This window comes from Diadema antillarum, unplaced genomic scaffold (genome assembly GCF_040938485.1).
Source record: "Diadema antillarum isolate AM-2024a unplaced genomic scaffold, OU_Dant_1.0 seq00000654_RagTag, whole genome shotgun sequence".
Lineage (NCBI taxonomy): Eukaryota > Metazoa > Echinodermata > Echinoidea > Diadematoida > Diadematidae > Diadema > Diadema antillarum.
The window spans coordinates 340,053-363,160 of NW_027271567.1; the positions used below are offsets into that span (position 1 = coordinate 340,053).

The following is a 23,108-nucleotide window of genomic DNA, read 5'->3' on the forward strand; positions in this document are numbered from 1 at the left end:
ATCTCCTAATATTTTACGCTTTGTTGCAAAAATTTTATATGGTAGGATGTTTTATGATACAACTGACCTGTACATATGCATCAAAAGTGATATCTTGAACATTTTTTTAATCACTGCTCTCAAAGGTTAACAGGACCTTTAAACTAAACGGACATGATCAGTGTCGATTAGTATACGCAGTGTTTATCATTAAATTCTAAATTGTACTTGAATCCTTATTCTACCAGTCAAATTATCCAAACATATTTTGTACTCAAGGCTACCCTAATTTACAAACAGCACTGCAAATGCTGCGGTTGCAGCGCAATGTTGAAAGGGTGCAGAGAGGGTGGCGTGTACTGCATGCAGCGCTGCACTGCATGCATCCATGCATCGCGCATCTAGTGCACTGGCCTGTGGCGCTGGATGCATTGATTGTCGCCATTTTCGCACAGAGAAAGAGCGCTTACCTGGGCTTTGTGTATATCTGCTGTTTCGCACGGTCTGTACACGTTTCGAAGATGTACGAACAAGAAGAAGGTATGTGTATTTCTGAAACAAAGCAAGAACATATTTATCGAATTAGAAATAACGCTCGCAGATGGCAGTTGATACAACTGTGCCGTTGCAACATGTAGGCCCTACCACGTACTAACTAGGGCTACACTGCACTGTAGTCCCACGTACCTACTCATGTGTAATGAGGGGTTGTCATTTCAAAAGGCCTACAAATTTACAATGTTGTACCTAATAATATTCATTTCAACAATACATGTAACGTTATACGTTTTAGGTAGTCACAGTAGTACTTGTGAGGCGTATTGGTGTGCAAGCCATTTTAAATTTACCAGGTAGATATCTAACATGTAGGCCCTAGATAGAGTAAAATATCCCATTTGCGGCAGTTTAAGCATTGTTAAGGGTTTTTCCAACTTGTAAACAAATCAGGCAAATTATTTTCAACCATTTCATATATCATAGACAAGATTATTCATTAACGCAATTGTTTTCATAAAAGAAATTTACCATTGATCAATGCAGTTTTCATGATTTACCAGGGCAAAACCCGGCACAATTTTCACCGATAAGGGCAATATGCGACGTAGTATTTCTGCTTGCGGCACGATGTACAATCCCTATGCAATACACGAGTGCTCCGCGATCTTTAGCTGAACGCCTTAACATGTCTCGCGAACATTGCGTAAGCGCCAATTTCCATTGCGAAAGCACGTGAAAATAGCGGGCGCACATGCATTGGCCGCAAACAAGATCGCAATTCTGGCGGTGTTGTTGATGTCTTTCTCGTGTTTTTCTGAATTTTTTCGATGGTAACATCCACTTTCCGAACAAAAGTGGCGGCCCACATCGGCTTGCGAAAGTTCTATTTTATGTGAGGATATGTTTTCAAAATCCATGAGCATCGGGAAAACTACAAAAAATCAAGTTTCTTGGACCATAATATTTCTTGATTTGGTATGTTAAGAAGTACCGAAAATTTTATTTTGGATGCAATATGTTGTCATTTAGGTGAGAAAATTTCACTTTGGTCAGAGATCGTGCCCATTTTATCGTTTGGTTTTTGTTGATTGCTAGTGTGTTAGTGTATGTGTTGTGTGCATGTAACAGTGCAATGCTGTGTTTAGCGGTATATTATTGTGTATGTTGTACCTGCCGCGAACGGCTGCACGGCCGCTTACTGACACAGTTACTCTAGATCTAGACGACTAGGTAGAGTAACTGCGGCAGTAAGCGGCCGTGCTTCCGTTTGCGGCAGGTACAACATACTCGGTAATATGCCGCTAAAAACAGCATTGCACTGTTACATGCACACTACACATATACTAACACACTACCAATCAACAAAACCAACCTATAAAGTGGGCACAATCTCTGACAAAAGTTAAATTTTCTCACCTAAATGACAGCATATCAGCTATTATCGCATCCAAAATTTTATTTTCGGTACTTCTTAACATAACACAAGTAAGAAACAATGGTCCAAGAAACTGGATTTTTTGTCATTTTCCGGATGTTCATGGATTTTGAAAACATATACTCATGTAAAATAGAACTTTCGTGAGCCGATGTGGGCCGCCATTTTTTTCGGAAAGTGGATGTTACCATCGAAAAAAAATGAGAAAAACAGGAGAAAGACATCAACAACACCGCCAGAATTGCAATTCTGTTTGCAGCCAGTGCATGTGCGCCCGCTATTTTAACATGCTTTCGCAATGGGAGTTGGCGCTTACGCAATCTTTGCGAGACGTGAAGGCGTTCAGCTGAAGATCGCGGAGCACGTGCGTATTGCAGAGGGATTGTACATCGTGCCGCAAGCAGAGCTACTATGGCGCATATCGGCGAAAATTGTGCCGGGTTTTGCCCTGGTAAATCATGAAAACTGTGTTTGTCATTGGTCAAATTTTTAATGAAAATAATAGCACTAATTAATAATCTTGTCTATTATGATATATGAAATGATTGAAAATAATTGACTTTAATTGTTTACAGTGTGGAAAAACCCTTAAACTGCCGTAAACGGAGTATTTTACTCTAGATTCTAAAGAACAGAACTTGTATTCTGACGTGTCTTGGAAGATTCTAATTTCTAAAGATAAATTTAGGGCCTAGACCCTACATTGTAGTACGTAGAAAAGTGACACAGTAAATAGATACAATTACAATGTATACTTCTAGCTACTATGCTAGGGAAATACAGTGTAGATACACTTGGATGTGGTCAGCAGTATGTGCTAGTTTATCTGTTGATGCTGCTGCAGTTCTGTACTGTCAGTTGACACAGGAACAGTAGCTGATCTGCATATGTATGATTGGCATACATGTACACTATAGTACATCTTTTGTGAAACTGCTTTTCCCTTCAACCGACAGAAATCTATGGAGATGATGAGACGGATGAAATTACCCCAGATCGCTGGCAGGAGGCGTGCTGGATTGTCATCAGTTCGTACTTTGATGAGAAGGGTCTAGTCCGACAGCAGCTGGACTCCTTTGATGAGTTCATTCAAATGTCCGTGCAGCGCATTGTGGAGGACTCGCCAGCCGTAGACCTTCAGGCAGAAGCCCAGCACATGACCACAGAACAAGAAATTCCAGTAAGCAAACAATCACAAGCAGTGGGGACTTTCCCCCTCACATCAGCTGTGACAGAATTTTGGACACAATTTTTCAGCCAATATTGATATCACATATCATCTCACTCCAGAAGACATTTGAAGTATTAGAGATAAGTAGCCAAATTTGTGGAGCTTTGGGTCAATTCACTTTATCATCACAAACATGTCAGGTTGTCATCCAAACAGAATACTGTAGAAACGGTTATTTTTGTGCAAGTCATTTTTTTTGCGCTGGGCATGGTGAGATGAATTTTGCATGTTTATCATTCTGTGAAATCAAGACATTATATTAGTGGAACATACATTATGTACAATGGGCAAAAATATTCACATGTTTTTATTTTCATGCTGCTTTCTGGTCGCGTGAAATGCACGAAAAATTAAACACTGCAAAAACTTCCTTTTTTACAGTAGAGAAGAGCTGAATAAATAGTAGATTTTGTGAAGCTTTGCATGCATTTCAATAAAGTTACATCATTTTGCATGTTTTGTTTTGTTTGTTTTTTTTGCCTCTGTTTCTATGGTTTGTTTGATTGTCACTTGAAAACTGAGAGGTGCATGCATACTGCCCTACCAACTGACGTGTATACCGGCACCATTTTCTTCTTTGCAGACAAGATATCTGCTCAAGTTTGAACAGATCTACCTCTCCAAACCAACGCATTGGGAGAAAGATGGTTCACCAAGCCCTATGATGCCAAATGAGGCTCGTCTTCGAAATCTCACGTTAGTGAAAGCTGTATCAATCTTCTTTTTTTTTTCTTTGTATGTGATCATTTCCACAATAAATACATGTATCTTATGGTTCAAGTTACCCAGCAGTATGTGGTATGGAAATGAAAAATTCACAAGCTTACTATTGTGACTCATTGTATGATTTTGCTTTTTAGCTTCATATGGTATATCATATTGTCATTAAAACCAGAGTTCACAGACATACATGTATTATTTAAGTTGATGATGATTATTGTTATGATTTTGGTATCAATAGTAACCATCAGAACACTTGGAATTGTGCAAATCATTCCATTTTTGCACAATTTCTTTGACTTTTGCAACTGTGTAACTCTCTTTTAGTTCAGTTTGAATATTAATGTAAAATGACTCAAGGTTAATTGCTTTAATACTGACAAGATCTATTGGAATTCATATTTATGATAATATGACATTAATAGTTACTTTTCATCTATTTACAAACGTGATCAATCAGAAATTTGTTCATTGATCAGATCTCCTAATCTGTAATCGATAAAAAAATATTCTATATATTAAAAAGATTAAAGATTCTATATATGTTATTCAATAATATGTATATTAGACTCTATATTATTCTATTTTCACCCGATAGGTACTCCGCCCCACTCTACGTCGACATCACCAAGACTGTGCTAAAGGATGGGGAAGATCCCCAGGAGACGATTCATCAGAAGACCTTCATCGGCAAGATCCCCATCATGCTTCGCTCCACCTACTGCCTCCTCAACGGCCTCACAGATCGTGATCTGACAGGTATGAGGTGTGACTCCCTGCCACGTGACATGTTTGTTTGTGCTCCCAGAAACCAGTGGAAATATAAAGGAGGCTGTGAAGCAACAGAGGAGCAATGATTGGTGATGATAAAATTTGCAACTACTCTAAAGCCAGCAGTGGTATAGGGCTTGTGAGTAGATGATCCTGAATTGATCATGGATCTACAAATTGTTCCATTAATTCTGGATGCCTTTCGTCAGGCAATGTTCATGTCTTCTTCATGTCATTACCTTTTTCTCTTCTTGTAAGAAGTTTACTTAGGTGTGCCAAATTTGAATGTTAGGTCATATTTGATGTCAATTAATGTATCAGTGAAAATCAGGAATGTTTCCTCGGTGCTCAAAGATTATCACAAAGATTCATTCTCCTATTGCACTGACAAGTTGGTTGTCTTTCCCTCCTGTCGTGCCATCTTACTCTTCTTCTAGTATTTTTTTCTTGCGATATAAAGGAAAATATCAGCATTGACGGCTTCCGGAGTTTGAATTGACAAGACAGAACAGCCTCACTGATGTGTTGGTACTCCTTACAGATTTAACATCACCTCGTTTTGTCTGTTCAATCCCTGTCCAGAGTTGAACGAATGTCCCCTGGACCCTGGCGGCTACTTCATCATCAATGGCTCGGAGAAGGTGCTCATTGCCCAGGAGAAGATGTCAACGAACTCGGTCTACGTCTTCGCCAAGAAGGACTCCAAGTACGCCTTCACGGCTGAGTGCCGCTCCTGTCTGGAGCACTCGTCCCGCCCCACCAGCACCCTGTGGGTTCACATGATGGCCAAGGGGGGTCAGGTGAGGATAAGCACGGAATGGAGCTTTCAAATTTATGTTTTTTTTAATGTTTGAGTGTCTGTTTATTAGTAAGTTTGCGAATGAGAGTCTCTTGCACCAAAATTGATGCCATCATAAATCATTTCTTAGATATTCAGAATTCAATGTTTAGTTGTTAGAGACAAGGTGCCACCAGTATGTAAATCTCTTTTTTGTGTGTGTGTGTTTATCATTCAACTATTTGCTGCAGCCAGACAGTGCTTTTGGAGACATATCAGGTGGTTTATGCATGAAATTTTATCAGGGAATTGTATATTTTATATATACAACATATCATGACATTTTTTAAATGTGTCATTTTTACAAGAGTGAAACACACACTGCTTTATAGGTTTGTGAGGTTTATGAAATTAAAAGTTATTAATCCTAAAAGCTAGTTTTTGAAAAAAAAAGATTCTATCAATATTTGACCGACAGTGACGTAAATGCAAAAAAGACTAAAATATTTATGAAGCACTTTTCTGCTTCAAGATGTAATCAAAAGTTCTACAATGTATTTTTCATGAAATGAGTAGGCCTTTAAAGGCCCTTAATGTTGGTACACTTTTCTGTTGCTACAGATGAATGGATGAAATGAAATGTCGATTGAAAATGTCCTAAAGCCCTCTATAAATGAATCCACTGTGTCTGTTTGTGGACAGGGAGCCAGGAAGAGTGCCATCGGCCAGCGGATGATTGCTGTGCTGCCCTACATCAGACAGGAGGTCCCTATCATGGTGGTCTTCAGGGCTCTGGGCTTTGTGGCTGACAGAGACATCCTGGAACACATCATCTACGACTTTGATGACCCGGAAATGATGGAAATGGTAACAGATATTGCTTCCTCATACTTTTCGTTTTCTGCGTGTGCAGCACTCCAATTTCTTTATCTAGGCTGTTGAGAAGATTGGTGGATGAGAAAAACCAGAAGCTAATCCTGAAGTTCTTTTATTTGGTTTGCTAGATCAATGAATTTAGATTGTATTATTTGATCAATTTTGCTGTTACTATTCGATCTGAATGTATAAAAAAAAAAGAAAACGTGGTATGGTCCAATTCCCAAAAGTGTAGGGTTGAGATGTTTTCCCCTCATAGGATTGTATTTGGGCATTAAATTTGCCATAGTTTAAAAGAGAAATGAAAATGAACTGATCTTTGCCAGAGTCACTTGTCTTCTGCATGTTCAATTTTTTTTTTTTCATAACTGTTTTCTATTCATTGATAGCCACATATAGGTTGTTTAAAAGATTAGTTTACTTGCACGTATATATATTCATATAATTATCTTTTCTATTTATCATTCTTCATCATTACAAAGGGCAATATGACACAAAACATCTATACTGTCTCCTGAATTGCGTATGCGACATGAGGCTTAGACAGAATGTCAGCCGAATATAGAAGACAATACCCAATGAGATGATTACTTTAATCAACTAAATCTTTAATCATTTCTTAATGGGTCTCAATACAATTTAAGACAGTGATAGGTGCATCATTGCAGTGAAATTAAATTGTCTAGATATGTGCATAAAACATACTCTATCATTCACAAATTTTTCATTCATGCATCCTCTGGAACGTCCCTCCCCAAGAATTAAATGAAAAAAAAAAAATGTTAAAAACAAAAACAGAGACTCTTAAACTCTATTAATGTGAGTACACTACTACATGAGCTGTATAGCATTTCTCCTTTTAGAGCGTCGTACTACACGTGTATCGAGGGCACTTACAGATGACATCTGTGTTAAACTTACACATAATTTCTGCTGTGATCTCTTTCCAGGTCAAACCCTCTCTCGATGAGGCCTTTGTCATTCAGGAGCAAAGTGTGGCACTTAACTTCATTGGGGCCCGTGGGGCACGGCCTGGTGTCACCAAAGATAAGCGAATCAAGTATGCTAGGGAGATTCTACAAAAGGAGATGTTGCCTCATGTTGGAGTCAGTGACTTCTGTGAGACCAAGAAGGCGTACTTCCTCGGGTAATGATGCAGGAGCTATTTAGTTATGAGATTATTTTTCCTGGCTAATGGAAGAAGTCTATTTTTGCAAACTATATGGACATCTGTTTTAATGTAGCTTTAATCTCAAACTTTTATTAAACCTGTGAATGAATGACATTTGTCAAATGTTAGGATTTGGTGATTCCCAGTAAGCAAACACTTCAAAAGTTTTTTTTTTTTTTTGTATCCATGCTTGTTTTGATATTTGTATAAGAGATAGCGAATAATTCTCCTTTTCTAGAGTTGTGTTTATGGGGCAGAAAGTGATTGGAATGAGCAAAGAGTTAATCAGGATAATTTACTCCAGTCACAGTGACCTGTTCATATATGTGTCAGAGATGTCAGAGACTTAAAACAGAATTTAAGCATTTTGTTCTTTTATACTGGAATTAAGGGTGTGGCAAAAGAAAAAAAAAAGATAAGCAAGGAGTATTATGCAGATTAGATAATGATAATGAGGTGTTTGGAAACAGTATGGTCAGTATCCCGCAGTACACATTTCTATGTTTCTGCTCCTCCCCCAACAGGTACTGTGTGCACAGACTGCTCCTCGCCACGATCGGTCGCCGAGAGGTCGACGACCGTGATCACTACGGCAACAAGCGACTGGACCTTGCGGGACCACTCCTGGCCTTCCTCTTCAGGGGTCTCTTCAAGAACCTCCTGAAGGAAGTCCGCATCTATGCCCAGAAGTTCATCGACAAGGGCAAGGTGAGGTCGTGGGAGGGACACCATTATGAAATCAAAATATGTAGTGCATCATCATGGAAGCCATGTAATGTCGGGAAAATATTTTGTTTGTTTGTTTGTTTTTGGTAGATATGAATTCACCAGATGCTAAGCTTTAGATTTATATGTGATTGGCTTACTGCATTGCAAGGAAAATATATATATATATAAAACATAAGTTAGAAAACTGTAGGGGTTATATTGCCAAAGTTGACTGTACACACACCTTTGATCCGTTTATGATCCCTGACTTGATGCAGGTAACATGATGATGCACCAGATATGATCATAGTGAAAAGTCAAATGTCAGAGTCAGTGATGATTGTGTTACTTTTGCCCCAAAATATCGCCATAAGGGGTGCCAAAAGTTTTTGAAGTCATTCCATTGAAAATAAGATGTGTTTGTCATGTTGTGGCATACCATGATGTACACAATGACCTTTCACTACATTACTCTCGTTCCGTGATTGTAGTCTCTGTGAAAGGTGTTGAAAGTGTGGGGTAAGGTGTTGGAGGTCAAAAGGGAAAAAAAGATGGAAGTTACAAGTTGTTGGAAATATATATATATATATATATATATATATATTTTTTTTTTTTTTTTTTTGGGGGGGAGGGGTACGTAACTCTTATAGTCACTAAGTAACTGCTGTAACAAAGTTACCGCTATGATCACTATATACAGTAAGCAAGCATTTTTCCTGCCCTCATATGGTATAGGGATGACTTTGCTCAACATACATAGCTGTTCATCTCCTCTTGTGATTTAAGACATTAATGTTCACTTTTGTTTGCTCTTTTACAAACCATATATTCACTGTAGCCGAATCTAGGCAGTTGTTACTCAGTTGTTTGCATTCTGTTAGTCAAGATTTTCACGGATTTGAAGTTTAGAATGTGTCAAATCATTATTCATATCCTATGCAATTTCTTCTTGCCGATGTTAATCGAAGATTACTTTTTTTTTTACCACATTCCATTTCTTTGTTGGTTCCATAAGTATATATATTTTTTCTGTTTCATCATCCAATGTCCTATTCAGGACTTCAATATGGAGTTGGCAATCAAGACAAGAATCATCACAGACGGATTGAAGTACTCCCTGGCTACCGGCAACTGGGGTGACCAGAAGAAGGCCCATCAAGCCAGGGCTGGTGTATCGCAGGTGGGTCAAAACACAGCCCTGTTTGGCCCCTTTGCAGAAGACAAGGTCTTGATGTGTTAATTACAGTTAGGTTAGAGTGAAGCCATGTTGATCCCCTTTGCGGTAAGAAAAGGAATCATCATGGTTTATCATTACTTGGTCAAAGTGAAATCCTGTTCAGCCCCTTTTGTATTTGACATGTGTTGGATTTGCCACATATAGGCAAGATTCTAACCCTCTATGGCCCCTTTACAGTGATACAATGGAATAATGTATCATAGCTGGTCATACTCAGACCCTCTCTGGCTGTAGGGCTGGTGTATTCTTATGTGTGGCCCCTTTACACTAGACTTTAACCCTAAAAGGGCCGGGGCCCCCGACGTTTCGCGCTATAATTCTGTAACGCGAGAAGGCCTCGTCGCGAGGCTTCTTGACTTTGTTTGTTCAAGTCTCGCGCAACTTTTGAGACCAAATTTGCAACGTCCACGCATACTTTTTTACATTTTTGTAATGGAATGTTGCCCCAAAACGGGCACAATTTTGTGATTTTGTGTACATTTCCTATGGAAAACAGTGCTCTGTCATGGAAGTCATAAAAACCTGATTATTTTTACAATTAATCACTTTCATTGATTAATTTTGTGCTAATTATGGTAGAAAAGTGGTCAGTGACAATTTCCAATGAAAAAACAAAGAAAAGACAAAAAGTTGAAAAACAATGAAATGCAAGGAAATTCTGAAAACAATAAAATACATAAGAATTGAAATGAGTTTTGGAAATTTTTGTGATGTACAATTGTTGAATATGCTAAAACAGATTTACAGATCAAAAAGTAGACTCAATGCTTTTAATTAGGCTAAAATATGATCTTGAGCTTAATTTGCATAATTAATTAATTAGAATTAGAAATTGATTGTTTCAAAAAATCTTATGACACAATCTTGTAGATTATGACGTGGGTCTCATGCATGCAAAATTTCATCGTGATCGCACCACCGATGGCCGAGACCTGGGGGGGGGGGGGGGGGGGGGGAGGAATCCAATGATAATTACACTTTCATTGCTTAAAGCAGAATACTAAAAGAAACGCATATTTTGTTGGATTATTTCCCCATTTCAAGCATAGAGCATGTTAAACACGGCGGCCTTTAATTCATCCATTTAGAAAATTGCGTTTTGGAGAACGGCTGCTTTAATAGAAAAATTGTATCCTGAATTATGCTCAATCAGAAGATCCGTGGTTATTTTGGGGGCGTGTCCATGACGTCATGGGGTGAAAGGCAAACCCGGAAGTATCACACAACAGCCTAAGCTTACCTATGTATGCTCTCGATGAGAGCGTGATGTCAAGGCTCATACCCCGAAATCCCAAGACATTTTTTATCAGAATGTCACAAAAAATGAAATAAAATTGTTTTCTACTCCAAGTCTCCTGTGAAATCACACATTTCCTTGTTTAAATAGAGTCTGTTACGTGTTATTTAGGCCACGAATACAGAAGTTGTCAGGCCTAGTGCCTTTACGATGGTGCTGCGTAGTCAATCAGTCACATGCATGCGCCCATCAACGGCCGGCCGCAGAGAAGCCTGAGCTTCGTACCTCTTTGGTACGTACAATGTATTATATCAGCAGTTCCTCGGTAGTACTACAGCTGTGTACACCATATACATGTATTTAGCGAGTCTATTTTTTCGCGAATTGGGACTTGCCAATAATTTCGCGAGTGCTTGAATTCATGGTTGTGGAGTACACTACGGAAGGGGGAAATATATAGAGAGTTAATATTTTCTTGTGTTTTTAAATTCGCAAAGAGCACCAGGTTTGCAAAATTGGCGAAAATAATAATTTAAAAAAAAAAACTCGCGAAACATTCGGCGTACGTGGATCGCTAATACTAGATACCACGCAATCAATACGCGGGCATCGGCTAAGTCGAAGTCTTGACTAGGCCGGCCGGCCTATCTGGTGATAAAATAAACGATACAGAGCACTGCGATTTTCATCGATACTGATAAAACTTTGATGGGCTCGGTGAAGTAATGAATGGATCGTGCAGTGAATTTGTGAGGATACCTAGCTCTAGCTAGATAGAATGCTGATGAGCTGTGAACGGGAGTACGGAGTGAGTTAGCCCGACCAGACGCTGTAAGTATGCTATGCGAATACCTGTCGCGACGTACCTACGTACAGCGACTGGCCTGTGTATAGTTAGGAGTGAGTGTGATGTGATAAGATATGATTATATGTAGCCCGACCAGACGCTGCGCTACTTACAGCGACTGGGCTGTGTTCAGTTAGGCCTACTGCTGCTCTGAAGTACGAGATCAAGTCAGCACTAAGCTCGGTTCACTTTCAGTTCAGAATAAACTCACCAACATTGTCCCCTGGCCTGCCGTGTGGCAAGGGCTCGTACTGCCAATCTTTACAAAGTCCGTCCGCTTCAACCGGACCGCCCTGGGCCTTCCCCACTAGCTCGCCCATAGCATCTCCCTCCTGCGCCACGCCGTGCGGCTCGTCAGCAACATCTATCTCTCCAACTTCACCAGGGTCATCATCACTAGTTTCATCATCGTTATCATCACTAGTGTGTACTGTATCACTCAGTTCATCATCGCTCCCACATTCAAATTCCACCAAGAAATCATCCTGATCATCACTGCATGGCCTTAACCCTAAAAAGGCCGGGGGGGGGGGGGGTTGAATCAACCCCCCCCCCCCCGACGTTTTTCGCGACTACTCCGCCGCGCGAAATTTTTTGACCGCGCCGTTCGCTGACTTTTTACTTTCAAGTCTCGCACATCTTTTGACACCATTTTTGCGAAAATCGTGCATACCGTTACGACGCTGCATAACGTTTTATACATGCCTGTCAGACCGAAAATGGCTCAAAAACGTGATTTTGTGTATAAAGTCTATGCAAATGGAGTTTTCTCTTCTTATTCATGATTATTTTCACTTTTATAGGCTGAAACTAATCAATTTTAGCATAATTATGCTTGATATAGGTTCTGTCATAAATTTTGCGAAAAAAAAATGATAAAACAGAAGGTCGAAAAAACAAAGAAATATATAAGAAATTCATAAAACAATAGAATACATAAGAAATTGATTTTGATACCAAATTTTTTTTCAAGTTCATTGTTAGGAATGCTGCACAGAATGTCTTCACCAAAAATTAGGATTCTAGGAGCTTTAATTTCTGATTTAGAGCAAAATGTATGATTTTATGCATATATTAGCATAATTAATTACTATGACAAAAATTTCCATTTCTTTTTGTATAGCTTGGTAGATTACGCCGCAGGTAATGCACATGCCAAATTTCATGGCGATTGCGCAATCGACGGCCGAGATCTCAGGGGGGGGGGGGGGGTTGAATCAACCCCTCCCCGGCCACAGAACACCCAAAAAAGCCCGGCCTGGTTAGGGTTAACGTACGATCATCACTGCATGGCCTTAACGTATGATGTCGTGCATTATTAAGAAACAAACTTTCAAAACTTTGTATGCAAATACTATCTACAACAACTTGCATGCATTATGCGCGTGGGGGCCTGCGGCGCTCGAGACCTTGCGCGATTCCTTTCACCCCATGACGTCATCGGCAAAGCCTCAAAATTTACGCTGTGACCTAGATTTCAGGGGGGTGACAGGTGTAAATTTTCAATATCCTCTAACTCCACTTCAAAAAGGCCATTTTGAATGTTGTAAACGACAAATTGTTCTTTGTGTCCCACTCTTTGACTTCATATATAATTTTATTTCTTTAGTATTCCCCTTTAAACACTCTTCTTTTACTTCTGTGTCAATCCACTGGTGGTAACACTCATTTTGTTTGATCTCGTATTGGCGAACAGGTGCTGAACAGATTGACGTTTGTGTCAACGCTCTCTCACTTGCGTCGTCTGAACTCACCCGTGGGACGAGACGGCAAGCTAGCCCGCCCTCGTCAGCTGCACAACACCCAGTGGGGCATGGTGTGTCCTGCCGAGACACCGGAGGTAGGGTATGACCTGTGCAGAGAGAGAGATATCTTCTGGCCTTTCTTTCGTGTCATGTGTGTCCCGAGTTTTCAGTGACAAATATGACTGAAATGCTTTTCAAACAAATGAAGCATCATTTTGGTTGACAATGTGGCACAACATTTTGTTTTCCAGCAGCAAGTATTATTATATTAATTCTTTAATTGGTATTTTAATTGATATTTTACTTTGCAACCTTTGTGGATGCAGCACATCAGTTTAATTTGTGCTGTGGACATCCATGAATAATGAGAAACTTAACACAGGTAAAATTTTGTTAAATCAGGATTTCCTCTCATCATGAAATGACCTAGTTTCCACATAACCAAGCATGAAGTTTAAAATCTAATGCAGCCCTCTTGAATTGAGAGATCAGGTGTACCTATGTTGTAAACATGCACCATTAGTAGTTCCATATATTCACATCTGTGGGGGTCTGACTTTGCATTCCTACAGGGCCATGCTGTTGGTCTGGTGAAGAATCTGGCCCTGATGGCGTACATCTCTGTAGGGTCTCAGCCAAGTCCAATCCTGGAATTCTTGGAGGAGTGGAGTATGGAAAACTTGGAGGAGATAGCCCCCTCTGCCATCAACGAGTAAGCTCTCTGACTTTATCTACAAGGTTCTATTTCTCAATGGGTCAAGAAGATTTTCATTTTCTTCCTAAAAATGTGATATTGTGTGGAAAAGACCACCCCAAAAAGTCATCTTCCCATAAAAAGACAGCAATGTCAAAAACCTTTGCCCCTGAAGTCAGTGCTGGTGCATTATGCTTGCAGATTGGCAGTGCACCTGTTATCCTTGCATTGTGTCTCCAGTCAGCATATTTAACCACTTAATAAGATATGGGTATCTATATCGGAATTAGTATGACCATACACAGATGAACCAATTATGGGATGTGAAGACAATTGTTAAATGTAATGGGATACACTTTGAAATCCAGATTATCACATGTAAATGCACAAACGGTTTGTGTAATGAACTTTTATAAGTACGTGGAGGACAGTAAGTTTCCAATTTGATCTTGTTTTAATTTAGTCAAGGTCTAAGAGCAATATTACATTGTGAAATATTACTGACTTGATGTACCGTAAGTGGAAAAATATGTGTTGAAATCAATCATGTCTCTAAATACAAATTAAATTGCAATGAGAAGCAAATTGCCTAGAATATGTTTGGGATGGAATTGTTGAATGGCAGAATGAATTCTGATTTGTCGCAATTACTGGAAAAAGTATTAAGCACATTTAATCCAGCATAATACAAATTATGAGTGTCAAGAAAGCTACCTGCGTTGAGATCATTTTGGTCCTGGTAGATATGAGGTCGGGATTCAAAGGTCAAGGTCAAATTCTAATTAGTCTCTGTTAAATGTTGCGTGTGCACCAGGGCCACCAAGATCTTTGTGAACGGCTGCTGGGTAGGAATCCATCGTGACCCTGAGCAGCTCATGAACACTCTCAAGAAGCTTCGCAGGCAGATGGACATCATCGTGTCAGAGGTAAGAGGTCACTCTTGTGTTTTCAAGGCTCATGTTTAGAGAAGGGATGGTTTCGCTTTCCAAGTACTTTGATACCTGTGGCTTGTGACGGTGCTGTAGATCCACAAAACAGAAATGTGAGACACAGCTGTGGGCAATGACGTTGAAAGATGTTAGCTAACTTCAGCATTCCTGCCTAATACACTGCACCCCTCTTAACATGGGATGGTCAGGAGACGAGCTGTCTTGTTAAAATACACCGTGTAGGGCTACTGCGTAGTGCTGGCTGGTATTGGCCTGTGCAAATCACTCCACATGAACTCCAGTATGTGGGCACTACACAAACCAGTGCACAGTTATTTTACAGTTATTTCAAGTAGTGTTTCTGCATTCGCTCAATCCACATACAATTGTACATTTCATTCTCCTCTGAGCGATGAATATAACACATGAATGTTGAATTTTGTTGCAGTAGAGCAGTTTTCCCGTTAAAGCTGTTCTTGATTATCTGGTGAGCACTGTATCACTCATGAAATGATGCATGCGGATGACATTTCCTACAGAAAATGTGTTTGTCAACTGCTAGCTCAATTTACATGTAATTGAAGAGCTAGGAGAGCAGGAGCAGAAGTAGTACATGTTCAGTTTTCCCCCTCTAATAGTTTGCAACCATTGCTGACTGTTAAAGGCAAGGAAGGTATCTTTCATGCGTTAGTTTTTATTACTTCAACCATGAAACTAATGTCTTTAACTACATGGGCAACCATTAGTAAGTTGCAAAGATCTGAATGTATCTTGCAAGTGTTTGGTGTGCCTTCTTAGAAAGGATGAAATAGATATTTCATGGCACTTGTATTTTTTTTTTTTTGTGTGTGTTTGTGTTTTGCATATCAGCAATTTTATTGTGTTTGTGTATCCGTGATTGTCAGGCAAATTACCAAAGTTAGTGTATAATTGATGCCCCAAGCCGAAAGTGCTGACTTTCTGGTGATACATACATTATAAAGGACTGGTACCATTGAGATATAAACTACACTGCAAGGGAATGGTAATAGTGAGATGAAACACTGTCTTGTTCATTTGAAGGTATTACAGTATCCTCGGTAATCACATGAGGAATGAGCTTCAAGAAATATGACATACTGGTATCTTTTGGCAGATGTATCATTTCCGTCAAGTCAAAGTTACAGATGAACTTAAGCTGTTTTGGCATTCCGAGCAACAAGAAAATGCCGCAAGCATTCATAATATATTACAACTGAAATAAGTTACTGCCATCTAAAAATTGAAAATTTTGTAAGCATCAGAGCTGGCCCGGGGAAAAAAACCCACAAAACCATTATTAAAAATAAATAATGCTATTCATCTGTCTTTAATGCCATCATCTCTCTCTCATCCAGGTTTCCATGGTGAGGGACATCAGGGAGAGGGAGATCCGCATCTTCACAGACGCTGGTCGGATCTGTCGGCCACTGCTCATTGTCGAGAACCAGAAGCTCCTCCTGAAGAAGAGACACATCAACATGCTGAAGGAGAGAGAGTACACCAACTACAGGTCAGTATCACCAGTTAGCAAATTCTCTCAGTTTTAAACTTTCTTCTTCTTCATAAAGCAATTGTGTTTGGTTGCATTTCGACCAAACTTTGCAGAAATTTTCAAATGCAGGGGGGGGGGGGGGGAGGCAGGGGATCAGCTTGTACAAATTGTGATGATGCACCAATGGTGGTCTGTAAGAGATTGACCCCAATACCCAAATTAGCTACTTTTCATAACTTTAAGCATTTAATCTTTTTAAAAACAGATGACTGGAGTGGGGGGAACATAGCTTGTACAAATGATGGTGCCATTCAAGGGAACCCTAGGGCAGGGCCCTATTATATAATTATCACCAACCTCTGTGTGTGTCTGTGTCGTAATCAGGACAATTACCCTCTGAGGACAATTACCCCCTGGCTAGATACTGATTAGTGATAGGGTTAGAGTAAAGATTAAGGTTAGGGTTAGGTTTAGCGCTAGAATTTGGGTCGGGGTAAGGATGAGGTGTAGGATTAGGGTCAGGGAAAGGGTTGGGGTAATTATCCAGGGCGGAATTCTCCTAGAACAGTCAGTATGTGTGTGAGTCTATGTAGATGCATGGGTATGTATGTGAGTGTATGTTGTTCATTGAGTGACAGGGAATGTACAATGTTATAATTGTGAATGCCTTGTCCTCTTAATCCATCCTCAACCTATTTACCAAATTTCATTTTGACAACAGCTGGCAGGACCTGGTAGCCAGTGGTGTGGTGGAGTACATTGACACCATGGAGGAAGAGACGGTCATGCTGGCAATGACTCCCGATGACCTCCAGGAGAAAGGGACTGGCTACTGCTCAACCTACACCCACTGCGAGATCCACCCGTCAATGATTCTGGGCGTGTGCGCCTCCATCATCCCCTTTCCTGATCACAACCAGGTGGGTTGTGGACATGGTGCACGTTATCTGCTAGATCAAGTCAGTGTTGGCTAGTGTCACTCTGCCTTGCGTGGTCTTCTACGAATTCAATTTTGCAGACAAAAATATTCAGCAGAATTCCTTGTGGACAAACACAGTGTGCTTAACCAGTGAGAGACATGATCTGTTCATACAACTGCATGTGTTGCATGCCATACACATATTTATTTTTAATTAATGTATGACAGTTTTGAGAGAGGCATCAGCCTAACCACTAGTTTGCACCTTTTGCTCCTAAACATGTGTCGTGTGCTCTTTTGAAACCTCTATGCTGCAGTCACCACGTAACACCTACCAGTCTGCCATGGGCAAGCAAGCCATGGGTGTATACATCACCAACTACCACGTCCGGATGGACACCCTGGCCCACGTCCTGTACTACCCACAGAAGCCGCTGACCACCACCCGATCCATGGAATACCTCCGTTTCAGGGAGCTACCGGCGGGCATCAACTCCATCGTGGCCATCGCTTCCTACACTGGCTACAACCAGGAGGACTCTGTCATCCTTAATGCTAGTGCCATCGACAGAGGTTTCTTTAGGTCAGACTTAGCAGTTAGTTTAAGGCAATTTCTGTGTAGTAATGTGTTGTGCTCATTTGAATTGCCACGAATCTGCCTTTAAACCTATGTGAATTGAGAATCATTGCTCCAAAGGTACATTTGCCTCTGAAATTCTCAAAGTTGCACAAAGTTGAAATATCCTTGTGATGATAGGTTGTTAATTCACATGTGTTGCTGAGGGAATGTGGAATAATCTGTGTCTTTCTGTCAGGCATTCATCCACATTTCATTTCTGACCAAGGTCAAGTCTCATTTGTCTGTTATAACTCATACAGCTTTTCTAAATCTCATTTGTCTATTATAACTCATACAGCTTTTCTATGTTGAAAAAAGAAAAACATAGAAGTGTGTTGTCATACTTATTGTTATGATGATCATCATTACCATCATTGTTATTAATGATTAATTATCGTTATGATTATTAGTAGCAGTAAAACTGTTCTTGCATGTTCGTAGTGTGAGCTACTGTTGGCTCTTTTCATTGTCTTTTATGTTTTTGTTTGCTCAATCGTGTTCCCCTGATAATGGCATATTTATTGGTCAATGTGCTGTAGGTCTGTGTTCTACCGGTCCTACAAGGATGCAGAGTCAAAGACAACAGACAAGGATGAGATGTTTGAGAAGCCTTCAAGGGAGACGTGTCAAGGTAAGGCAAACACCTCTTATGACTTTCAGGACCCCCGCTTCTCAGCCAGTGGGCCATGATGTTGGCAAAAAAATAAATACAAAAATATTTGTGTTCTATCAAACTGGGCCAGTAACACCTTATAGGGGCCAAAGTGGGCCTCTGGTGGAAAAAACGGTTGAGAAGCGTTGTTCTAGACTACTGTGCAATAAAAATTGGGAAACAAGCAGCAACTTTTGATTTGCTATGTGATCTTGTTCACTTGTGTCAAAAGTAGTTTGAGTGCTCTTAATTTTTGTCTGAATTCAGTCAATATTTTTTTCGCTTCACTGTTGATTTCCTTTCACTGTTTATTTGTTCAAAGAAATTTATGTCACTGTAATGCATTCTTCTTGAAACCAATTGCAAAAATAGCGTAGCATATTTTAAATGCACTGTGCAAGCCAAATCACTCTGCAACCAGGTCACACCTGGTAGCCAACCAATGATGCCTATTACTGGTTACTAGCTTGACTTTTAAATTTCGCAGATCAAAGAATGGTTCATTTCCTCCATCACAAATATGAGTACCAGCTTTGGCAGATAGGTGTCTGCCATTTGGAGTTTCCAGATAACTGCATACATATCAATCCTAACAAGACAGCTAAGCTTTGGAGTTTGCCCCTGTGTGTAGACCAAGGTTCTCAAGTGCAGCATTTAATCGTGCAAAAGTAAATCACAGTTAGAATTTATGCCTGTGTGTATTTTGGAATTTAAGGCAGGGAGAAAAAGCTGCTGAAAACTGCTCATTCAATAAGAGTGAGCCAGTGGAGTAAAAGTGAGTCAAAAGGGGCCTGAACTTTCGATTCTAGTGGAATCGTTGTTCGGGGGCAAAATGACAAACAAAGAAAGCAAACATATACCTATATGAACTTTCTTGTTGTGGAATTTCTCAGACTCAAAATTTCTCAGTCTCAGAATTTTCCTGTTTTTCTCAGACATTGTAAGCGAGATGTCAAGTGATTGATTGCATTTTTTTTTTGTCCCCCTGGCAGGGATGCGAAACGCAGTGTACGACAAACTGGAAGAAGATGGTATCATTCCTCCTGGCTCCAGGGTGTCCGGTGATGATGTGATCATCGGCAAGACTGTCACTCTGCCAGAGAATGACGACGAGGTGCGAGAAATTGACTGATGTAGGCTTCCTGTGGTTAGAGAGCTGAAATAGATTGTGAGACTGACCCAACATGACTTGAGCTGCTAGACACATAACGATCCAACTGCAATTCCTCACGATAAACACGTAGCTTTTCAATGTACCGTACATAGTGCATGTGTGTTGATCTGCCATTGTTTATAAGCCCTTTGAATGTGCTCAGGCACTTCGTAATACTTGCCAAGCTGTTTTGTTATATCAGCATTCAGTAATCAATTCAAACTTGACCTAGTTGTACATTAACCAGCTCTCTCTGGTGTAGCAAGGTGCATCAGTCCACAAGATGGGCCATGATGACAAGCAGTATCCATTAACTCTTCATGTGCCATGGTGGAAACCCCCTGTGTGCCACATTATTCTGGGACACTAACGTAGTCATGCTCTGAGAAAACATTCTGTTTTTCAAGTCTATTTAACTTCTTTAGATTTCTGTTGAGCTGGACAAATAGTGAGTAAAGTTTTAGAAAAAGTCCCAAGCTGTGCTTTGATGTATTATTGTATTACAAATATATGTTTGTTTTTCTTTCATATGACTAGTAGCTACATAACTGCAAAGGCATGACTTTTGCACACGAAACAGTCACAGGAACTTACAATTTACACGCAAATCCTGTAGGGAACATCTCTTGATAGTCAATCACCACATATAATGCAAGCTATATGTGAGAGGAGCAGAAACGTGAGAAAACCTTTCATTGTGCCGCAGCATTTGGCGAATTATTGATCGGATTGGGCGGGTTTGTGCGTTTGAGCAGAATATGCGAAGTTGGCATGCCATCGACTGAGTCAGACGTGCGAACGTGGCACATATGGGGATTGGGAAATCCTTATTCATTAGCAATTACTGTATATGCCATGTATTTAGCCAGTCTTATTTTTTGTTAATCAGGACTTGTCGACAATTTCGTTGCTGATTAAATGAGCAATCTTGAAGTAGAGTAATGAACAGAGAAATGACGTATTTGTGCACATCACATTCATGTGAGGTTAAGAGATAATATTTTTGTGTGTTGTTCAATTTGAAAATATCGCCCAACGTTGCAAAATTTGCAAAAATAAAAATCCCAAGAAATATATGGCATATAGAGTAGATTTAAGACATCAGTGCACATAGATGAACAAAGGGCAGTACAGGCAAAGGAGGGCACATTATCCACAGCTGTCTTCAGTATTGAGATATCATGATGTGACACATGATTCTCACACTTCTTCTACTTTGTGGTTTGAGATAAGATTGTCCCTTGTACATTTTGCTGGTCTGCTTGATGACATGCAAAAAGTGACCTATTGCCTGATAGAGAAAATGGGTGGCAAGAAAGACCAGCACATGATTGATTTGTGTGCCACAATCTTTTTTCTTTGCATGGAACAATGTCATTTAGTTTGAAGGCACCAGTCGTCGTTTTACCAAGCGTGACTGCAGCACCTTCATGAGGTCGACGGAGACCGGCATCATTGACCAGGTCATGGTCAGCATCAACCAGGAGGGATACAAGTTCTGCAAGATAAAGGTGAGAGATGTGACCCCTGACCCCAGATCCATAGGACTGCCAGTATGGGATCAGGGATCTGTAGTTGTGTTTCATGTAGGTGTGATCATTCACAGCTACTTTGATAGATGCTTCGATTCTTACAGTACATTGCAAAAGTCTGTTAAAGTTGCCCACAGCTCAATGTCCAGAAGGTCTGAAATATGCAGTAGGGGTCAGTGATGCAGACCGGGAAGGGGGGGGGGGGGGTTCTGAAAGAGTAAACCTTTTCTATTTTTAAAGCATTTCAAATGATATTTGGCCCATAGTAACTGCATCATCATGACAAAACTAAATCATGTTAAAGGGATAGTACAGTATTGGTAGAGATGATAATTGGGCTTTTAACTTTTTGCGAGATACCAAGAAAACACTTATGATATAGTACAGACCATACCATTTTAAGAGGAATTCAAAGTTTATTTGATGAAAATTGGGTTTGGCATGAATGAAACATCCAAAAACAAAGTAAAACAAAGCAATCATGATAAAGTGTGGGTCCCACACTTTATTAGAATCGCTCTTTTTTGGATATCTTGGCCATTTCAAAACCAATTTTCATCAAATAAATGTTGAATTCCTCATAGAATTACATGCTCTTTCATAATTATATTTCATAAGAGGTTTTTCATTATCTCACCAAAAAATGTTAGAAACCTAAAATTAGGTCTCAACCAAAACTGTACGATCCCTTTAAAACCTTCTGCAGCAAGCAGTTTCATGAGGGTTTAAGCACTTCCAAAAAAAAAGATGAATTGTATTTTTTTTTTATTTCATTTGTGTGTGATTATTCTGTGAGTGAAAATATATGAGAACAATCATATCCACTTTTATGCTAATTACCATGTTTATATCATATCTGTTGGCAAGGTAAAGAGCTGTATTATATAACCTCATGGTTCTAATTACTTTTCACAAGGCCAGACTGGAGGGCATGAGGTGTTGGCCACTTTCATGAATATCTGTATGCTTGTTTGTGGTCTACTTTAATGCTGAACCCCATTAATGGCACATTTTGTAGGTGAGATCGGTACGCGTCCCGCAGATTGGAGACAAGTTTGCCAGTCGACACGGACAGAAGGGAACATGTGGAATCAAGTACAGAGTGGAGGTAAACTGTTGCACGATGGCAGACACTGCTTGGGCAATATTTGTGTATATCAGCCCGGTGTGATGACAACAGACTCTGGGAAACCTGTCTTCATCTAGCTCTTAGCAGAAGTTTCTCCCCTCACTTCCCCTTGCCTACTAAGTGACAAGATGAAGGAATTACTGTATTAGAGCATCCATCCATCTTGAAACGGGTGTAGATGATGAAAGGATCACACTAACGTATGTTCCAAAAAAAATTACAACGGTACCCTCTGCAATGATAACTTTGAAGATAGTGAATCAATCCAAGCACAATTTCAGGGTATGAAATTATAACTCATTACCCACATCTTACAGAAAACCCCATTCAATTTGCTTCAGTGGTCAAAGAGAAATGAGGATTTTTGTAGAGCATGTCAGGAATCCCTTCCCTCCAAGTTCTGTCTATTGTGTTTACACATTAATATGCAGTTCCAAGAGCATCCAAGTGCTAAACTTGGAAGAATCAGACTCATGATATGCTTTCCAACAATCCACATTTCTCTGTGACCGCTTAACCAAATTGAATGGGGTTTTCTGCAAACTAGAGCTAAGATGTTATATTTTAAGACCCTGAAGTAGCATTTAGACGGGTTAATCATGCTGGGTGTTATCAATGCAAAAATCTGATTGTAATTTTTTTTTTTTTTTTTTTTGACATAGTGTATTGTAGATCCCATTAGTCTTCTTCATCCCTGTACCTTACGTTTGATGTTTACTTTTGATCTTGTTTTTT

At 39.8% G+C, this 23,108-nt stretch overlaps 1 protein-coding gene across 1 annotated transcript in view; it reads left to right on the plus strand.

Moving 5' to 3' along the window:
- Nucleotides 1–407: 407 nt before the first annotated feature.
- The window catches only part of LOC139736571 (DNA-directed RNA polymerase II subunit RPB2), a 29,095-nt gene continuing 6,394 nt past the window's right edge, over nt 408–23,108 (plus strand). Inside the window, exons 1-19 of the mRNA XM_071647319.1 lie at nt 408–519; nt 2,869–3,092; nt 3,727–3,839; nt 4,462–4,622; nt 5,217–5,434; nt 6,115–6,279; nt 7,239–7,435; nt 7,984–8,167; nt 9,225–9,347; nt 13,185–13,328; nt 13,806–13,945; nt 14,742–14,853; nt 16,233–16,387; nt 17,091–17,289; nt 17,606–17,871; nt 18,447–18,538; nt 19,552–19,673; nt 21,095–21,223; nt 22,263–22,352. Coding sequence (XP_071503420.1) covers nt 501–519; nt 2,869–3,092; nt 3,727–3,839; nt 4,462–4,622; nt 5,217–5,434; nt 6,115–6,279; nt 7,239–7,435; nt 7,984–8,167; nt 9,225–9,347; nt 13,185–13,328; nt 13,806–13,945; nt 14,742–14,853; nt 16,233–16,387; nt 17,091–17,289; nt 17,606–17,871; nt 18,447–18,538; nt 19,552–19,673; nt 21,095–21,223; nt 22,263–22,352 — 2,853 coding nt within the window. The 5' untranslated portion in view covers nt 408–500. The remainder of the gene's footprint in view (nt 520–2,868; nt 3,093–3,726; nt 3,840–4,461; nt 4,623–5,216; nt 5,435–6,114; nt 6,280–7,238; nt 7,436–7,983; nt 8,168–9,224; nt 9,348–13,184; nt 13,329–13,805; nt 13,946–14,741; nt 14,854–16,232; nt 16,388–17,090; nt 17,290–17,605; nt 17,872–18,446; nt 18,539–19,551; nt 19,674–21,094; nt 21,224–22,262; nt 22,353–23,108) is intronic.